Here is a 7621-nt window from a genome sequence, read left to right on the forward strand (position 1 = left end):
CATTCAAATAAAAATCAGGGCTCTTGTAGAACCGATGTATCGCTTACAGAGAAAATTGAGAAAATTACCTTCAAGTAATTTTAACTTAAGGTAGTTCATGCCCGAAGGATCGTATTTTATGGGTGTCTAAATGATGCTGAAGTTTCCAAAGTTGGAGTCCAACGAAATGATCTAAAAAAACTCTCAAATAATTCCAGTAAATCTCCAATCTTGTTCCCTGCCGAATTTCCAATTCGTAATTTTTCAAGCCACATCAATAATTCGTGAAATAAAAAAATAATGAATTATAAATCTTTTTTTCGTTCATTCCGTTGAACTCTAACGTTGCAAACTTCAGCGTCGTGTGTCTAAATTGGCTCGATTTTTACTTCCTAATTAAAGATATCACCACTCTAAATTAATGTCAGAGTTATTAATTCGAAATCGTAAATAAATTTTTTCCACTTATCTTTTGGCGAATGAAATTACAAGACATTTATTGAACGGGGATCCATCACTGAATGAACCCAAAATTTCATTCGTCCCTGGCCAAAATACTATAGTTTTTTAAGGAGGGTGGATCACGAAATCAAAATAATAATCAGAATTTGATCAAATTTGGTGATAACATTCTTTGGTATCAAGTATACAAATACTATTTTTTCAAATTTTTTTACCACATGGTTATCGCATAATTGAGCGTTAACGTAGTTCGATAGCTAAGTGCCGCATAAAAAATAGGGTGTCGCCCCCTTTCTGTGTGAACATTATTCGTTGTGAAATATGTCCGAAAAATCCTTCAAATTATCGTTAATTACTAGTAAAAAAATATATGCTTACGATTTTTTACTAAAATTTCATAATTGCTCGTGATTTTGGAATTTTTACATTTTTTTCTTTTGCGTACGCCCCTGCTAGAATACATCTTCATGACGTATGCACATATACGAGCATACAAATGAACGCTCAGAAGCGCGTCAATCGTGACAACATTGTACACAGGCAACTGTTTGAGACGAGCGCAGCGTACTAAAGTATAGTGATCATCATTGCCCGTCTCACTCGACAGCGTTGCCCTGTCGCGAACCTTGAAATTTTCCCACTCAAATTCTCATACAATTTTTATTACAATAATTTTTTCTCAAAAACTAGACGGTAGATCGTGTTTTTTTTTTTTTTTTTTTAAATTTTTTCTTCGGAAGATACTCTAACACAGTGTTTTTTTAAATCAACAAATCGTAAGAACCGTTCTCGAGTTATTTCGGTTCACATTTTTCGTTTGACGATTACCATGTGTTCAGATGGGGAATAAACCACAGAACTTTAACTTTCTTATACATGTGAACTTTAGTGTTCAATTACTCGAGAGCTGTGTGGTAGAAAAATCTAAAAAAATGTATATTGTCTTATATATTTTTAAAGAAAACATTTACCAAATTTTATGAAATTCTCATTACTATTTTAAAATTCTTAATATTTTTAAGATAGTTTAGCATAGTAACATTGTATCGTCGCGATCCACCCTCCTTAAGATGATGGATCAGTCGGTAATCACAACCGTGAGTGCGAGAGAGATAGCTGCAAATTTTGAAAAGGAATTTTTTCCACATCGTTCGTCTGATCGAAAAAATAAAAATGTCATCGGATTTTTGCGATCGTGCTGCGTACGATGACATTTTTATTATTTTAATCGGACGAACGTTGTCAAAGAGTTTCAATGTCAAAAATTCGAGGTGTGATTACCGACTGATCCATCGTCTTAGTGTAAAAAATCGCTTTAGAGAGGGCAAAAAGAAAAAACAACGGTAAATGTATCAATAAAAAAGTGTTAATAAAAAAACAGAAGGCTGTGACAGGAATGGGCCAAGCCAAGAAGAAACAAAATGGTGAAATAAGCAAATGTGAGGTTACGAGTGCTCATTACCAATTTCTTTCAATCTTCAACGTAATATATCTGTATTAGCAGTATCGTCTCGAATTTTTTCCTAAGCCTTCATTACATACTTCACTGTCGCTGTGTACATTTTTCATAAACTTCGTAAGAAGCGTTCATTCGTAATATGGAACGATAAACGATTTCTTGTGCGTTTTTCTTCATATTTAAACACGTTTATCTATCTAAATAACCAATGAGAGGAACCCCTTAAAATTTGATACGCGTGTCAGTCGACTACTCCTTAAAACTCTGTGTAAATTCAAAGACTTGCTTAAAAAACTAGTCTCGTCCATGAACTACCTTAATTGCATTAATTTAAAAAAATTGTGTTAAAAAATGATGTAACCAGTGATATATTGACGATCGGATTTCTGTTGGAGTTTAGGCTTTTCTAAATAGAGGCTCGAGTCAACAGAAAGGAGGTAGCAAAGCCAATTCAACAACTCAAACCTGTACATAAGGTGTATGCTTGTGCAGTTTGTATATAAAGACATAAAGCTATACGTAGAGTTTACTCGGTTGCTTGCCACTGAGTGTTTTGATGGTTAATTAAGAGAGTACTGTGAAGAGGGGATAGCTGAAGTACCGAGATCAAGCTAAGCCGGACTTTGTTAGCCACTGCGGTTCATATAGGTACACACGTCTATATACAGAGATATATAAATATAGATATAGCAAGTTGTGGCTTTTAGATTGGCTGACTCGGCGTCCGGTCTTTGGCCGAGTGTTCGCCAAGTCAAACCTCCTCGAGCCGCCTGCTCCTATCTCGTTGTGTACATGTCCAGAGTGTGTTTGCAAAACCGCGATTCACCCGACGCGTTTTCGACTCTCAACTCTATGTACGTATGTATACATGCACAGGTTTTACAGAGAGAATTCAAAATGAAGCTGCGGAGCCCCGGGAGACTAAAGATTGTGAAATATCGAGTGAAAATGTATTTTACCATTTTTCTATACGACTCACCGTTCTAAAGATATTTCATTTTTTGTTCCAACCAATCACGGGCCAGGGGGACCCGTCGCCGGGGACAAAGAATTTCGGGTGGCTCCACGGTTTCTGCGAAAATTGGGCTCGATGCCCATTCCACTGACGAATTTAACGATTCTGACACCTCGAATCCTTTTTTCATAATCACAGTTCTCAGTTGTCTGTCAAAGTCCTAAAAGTGTCAATGAGGACTTTTTTGTATAATTTGGAGGTTAGTTTACGATTTTTATCTCTGGAAGATCTACTTTTTAGACACTGAAGACGTTCCCGAAGGTGCCACTAAATTCTCAAAGTACCAATAACAGTTCCGAGCCCCCCTGCTTATTGTGCTCGTGCAAACTTGGAAAGAAATTCCATAAAAAGTTGGTGGAAAATCAGAATCATAATTGACGTTCTTTCGAATGATTCATCTAGATTAAAAAATGTGTGAAGAATCCAAAGAAAAACAATGAAAAACGAAATCTCACTGAATTTCCGACAAAATTTTCAACATTGAAGGAAAAAACTTTTGCTTGATTTATTTGACACTTGCAAGATTTGAAAGGGAAAAATTTCACTCAACACTGACAAAAAAACGATGGACGGCGATAAAGATTCTCTAACGTTTTCTCGGCATCAAGAAAAACTGGGAACGAGTCGAAGGTGAGAAAACCCGATTGCGAGGTTATCAGCAAACGGTAAAGTGGGAACGGAACTTCGTGGGTTGACCACGACGATAATCGATCGCAGCGCGAAACAGTGTTGTGCGTAGCGAAAGGCGAGTGTGCAGAGAGAGAGAGAGAGAGTGAGAGAGAGCGTGAGTAAAGCGAGTCCGTCCAGCTGGACGAGGCGGTTTCCCCCACCGCGAAGTATTTTGATAATCGAATGCTTCGTGTCTCGAGAGACCGCGTGCATGGTGTAGTTCGACAAACGACGACAATAGAGACGGGACGAGAATGAGAAGAAAAAAGCAGCGAGTTCTCTGCGAGCACGGAGCACTCCCGCGCCGGCGCAGTTGACAAAACGTTACTTTTCTCCTCTCCAGATTCCTCGGTCGAGCACGTCTTCGTCCCGGAGATCGAATAAAATAAAAAGGCTCGCGATTACAAAATGAATTTGGAAACCTCACTCGACTCTCCGAGCATCAGAACGTCATAATTTAACTGTTTTCTCAAAGTAAATGAGAGACTAAAACTCTCAACGGACTGGCCAAGGTCCGAGCTCGCTGGGAGCTCGCCTCGTGTGAAAATATTTCGTAAAAAAAGTGTGCTGCACGAAGTTGCGTGTGTCGAGTGTCTCCGCGTCCGAAGTCGAAAACTCTCGTATTTTCGTACTTAGAATTATCGCCACGAAATATTTCGAGCATAGAATCGAACGATGACATGCAATTGACTCACGGTTTATCAGGCTGTGATTTTCGAACCATGAGATCAGCGCGTTGTATTTCCTCGGCCCTTGTGACGCTCTTGGTGCGTCGCAGCCTGACTCGACTCTCGTTATTTTCGTGATCTCTCATCTTCTTCGTAAATGCACGTGGGCAATAAGTGTCCTTCTCTTCCGGTGGTTTTATCCACCGACCACCAGTCCCACTTGTCACTCGATATCACACCACTTTTTAAACTTTCCAACAGATTATCGTATACCACTTTTTTCCCATTGATTTTTTCCACAATATCCAAAACGAACGGGGCGACTCGTGGCTTTCGATCGGCCCTGAATCCACGACGAGATGACACAAGAACGAGAGTTGCGCGGACGCCGGCTTCTCTCGATCCTTCTCACACCCCGGCCTATCGCACCTTCACTCTTTTCCTTTCCGCTTTATCACCGACACATATTGCCACCAATTATTCTCAACTCCAAATTATCAATGACGAGCTATCATTCGTGATAATTCACTGAGAATTTTTTCCATTTACATTTCCTTTTGTCATTCTTCTGTAAAGGATTATCGATTTTTTTTTCAGTCATCCACGATTGGAATGATTTATTAATCATTTTTATTCGGTATTATTAATCGATATTTTCATTATTATTTATTATTTATATTCTCGTTTTTTTTTACCCAAAAATTTGGTTTTCTTGTTTTTCACACTTTTACTCAAGTCTCGATATTCTTGGCAACTTCATCGTTTTACGATGCATGTTCTCGACGATTTTTGTGACTCTTACACAAATTCAATAAAAATTTACTCTCGAGGGACTCGTAAGTTATTTTTTATTCACGCGTGACAGTTTAGAGATTTTATTATTTCGATAACTATTTTGAATGTTTTTTTTGTAATTGCGAGTATCGCACATTCGAACAGATTTTTCGTGTGTTTCGGGTCATTGAAATTGGGCGACGAAGTATTTTTGATGGGACGGTTGTTTTTTTGAAACTCAATAATTTTGGAGGCCCGATTGAACCGGATTATTTATCCGTTTGAGAAAATGACGCTGAAGTTTGCAACGTTGGAGTCCAACGAAATGCTCTGAAAAACCCCTCAAATAATTCCAGTGAATCTCCAATTGTTTTCTACGCCGAATTTGCAATTTGTAGTTTTTCAACCTGCACCAATGATTTGTGAAATAAAAAATTGGTCAGTCGCAAATTTTTTTTCGTTCGTTCCGTTCGAGTCCAACGTTGCAAACTTCAGCCTCGTTTTGAGAAAAGTTATTGGTGCAAACTGCGACGAATGAGTTTTGTACACAAATCAGCCGGAAACCATGGACCAATGTTACTCGAGATTCAATTCAATAAATTAGCGTGTTTACAAATGAGAACGCATTGCTGTTCAGAGAACGACTGTTAACCAAACGCTAAAACCGAGGAATAAATAAACAAAATGGAATGGGGAGTAATTAAATTTGAAATTTAGGAGAAATCTACCATCAGACAAAACTCTGATGAACGGAATTGGATCGTGCTTTAATGCAGACGAAATGAGGACGATGGTTGGACTCGAAATAGCCAAATTTCAATCAGTTTTTTTATTAATCGAATAAGCAAAACAAAGTTTTATTAGCTACCATTCGAGATACATTCCCTCAGCTTTATCGAGCTTTATGAAACATGGCTCAATTATATTTTCATAAGAGCTCGGAATCTATGGCGAGTGTCGATGAAAATTTGAAGATCAAATATTCACATTCGAATTGGGAAAATGAATAGATAAAATTCGAAATAATTAATAAATTAATAAATCATAAATTCATTTAAACGAAATTCACTAAAACATGTATTGAACAATTCAATTTATGGAATTAATAATTGTTTATTACGAAATGTTTTAATTTTGTTTGGAAAATTTAATGAATTTGAAAATTCTTTATCCGAGCTTGTTTTTCGAAATTTTTCATTCAATGATATTTGAATTTGAAATTTGAATGAGAAATTTGCAAATTTGTGATATCAATTCTCGCTGATTTCGTAAAAGGAGGGAAAATTAAATCGGTTTTCATAAATCAAGTAATCAAGTAGTGACTCCTGGAAATGATTGGATCGAAAAATTTCGTTGAATTTGAAATTTTCGATTTTTTAATACCAATTTTTAGATCGAAATATGTCTAATTTCGAAATTTCTAAAAAAATCTTTTATTGGATGAAGAATTTTCAAGTGAAACAATTCATGAAAATTCGCTACAACCCGAAGGATGGAACGAGGTATTTTTGACTTAAATTGAAATAATCGTTGGAGATAACAAGAAAACTGATAACAAGCAACAGATTAAATATCAATTGAGCATTGTCCTCGTGAATTTACCACGGTCGTTTATCCCACGCGAAGCTCATTCAAAAATCAATTATTGTAGAGCGACACTCGAAACCGATGTTTACAATGGTGCACCAGTCCATTTATTGTTCGACAACGTTGTACACGAGGGCTGAAGAGCTCCAAATGTACAAAATCAAAAATTCAACGAGCGTCAGAGAAAGAGGAAAATACACGTGTTATGTAAATAGCAGGGACTCGAAGTCGGGGGAACCTCATGGCGTCGAGTGGACCGATCAAGAGTCAAGTGGATTCAGCGAGCAGTGTAGTATTCCACACAGGAAACTCTGCCCTTCTATAAATACATGAAAAGTCGAAACAGCTTACGCGAATAAATGACGAAAATAAGCGCGAATAAAAAAGTCGAAAAGGTGGAACGTTTCTTGATGAATTTTAAAAAATCATTCATCACTCAATCGATTATTGCTGATGTGAAAGTTGTTCGAGAATGAAAAACAAATTTGTGATTACCTTGTAGATAAATGTGTGAAAGATTGAATAAAAATTATCAAGATTGGCAGTGTGCTTTATATTGACGCAATGATTAAATGTTGATTGCACTTGATTGAAACGATTGAAAAAATATCGTATCACGGTTATGCGAGTGACGAATCATTGGAGTGGAATGAAAAATAAAAAATAAAAATAGTCGACAGAACCGGCGGAGACGATGAACTACCGCTAACTGATGAATTTAGTCATCTACATTCGAATACGAACGTCGAGTCATTCGTCGTGACTTTTTTGTAATGCTTTGGCTCGCGACCGGAGCGTCCGGAGATTATGAAGCGTCAGGCGCGACGTGATAAGCGGCGCCGACCGATTGCGCGTCGCATACAAAGTGTCCGAAAAATCATTTTCGAAAATACTGATTTTGAAGAGCTTAAGCGATTCCGAAGAGAAAAGTCTTTGGGCATTTTTCTCTCCGATGCGCCGTTGATGAGTTATCAAGCGATTAGTGCAGAGGAATGCGCGTCGAGAACA

General features: G+C 37.5%; 1 protein-coding gene across 2 annotated transcripts in view; it reads right to left on the reverse strand.

Annotated features, from left to right (window-relative positions):
* Positions 1-7325, reverse strand: part of mdy (midway) — a 99997-nt gene extending 92672 nt beyond the window's left edge. The window contains exons 1-2 of one of the 2 annotated variants that reach the window (XM_043432051.1): positions 7109-7325; positions 4280-4820 (exon numbers count right to left, since the gene is read on the reverse strand). In XM_043432051.1, the coding sequence (XP_043287986.1) occupies positions 4280-4398 (119 nt within the window). In that variant the 5' untranslated portion in view covers positions 4399-4820; positions 7109-7325. Of the gene's footprint in view, positions 1-4279; positions 5050-7108 lie in introns of both variants that reach the window. The other variant, XM_043432050.1, reaches the window with a different exon arrangement.
* Between the last annotated feature and the right edge of the window lie 296 nt (positions 7326-7621).

This window comes from Venturia canescens, chromosome 11, assembly GCF_019457755.1.
Source record: "Venturia canescens isolate UGA chromosome 11, ASM1945775v1, whole genome shotgun sequence".
Classification (NCBI taxonomy): domain Eukaryota; kingdom Metazoa; phylum Arthropoda; class Insecta; order Hymenoptera; family Ichneumonidae; genus Venturia; species Venturia canescens.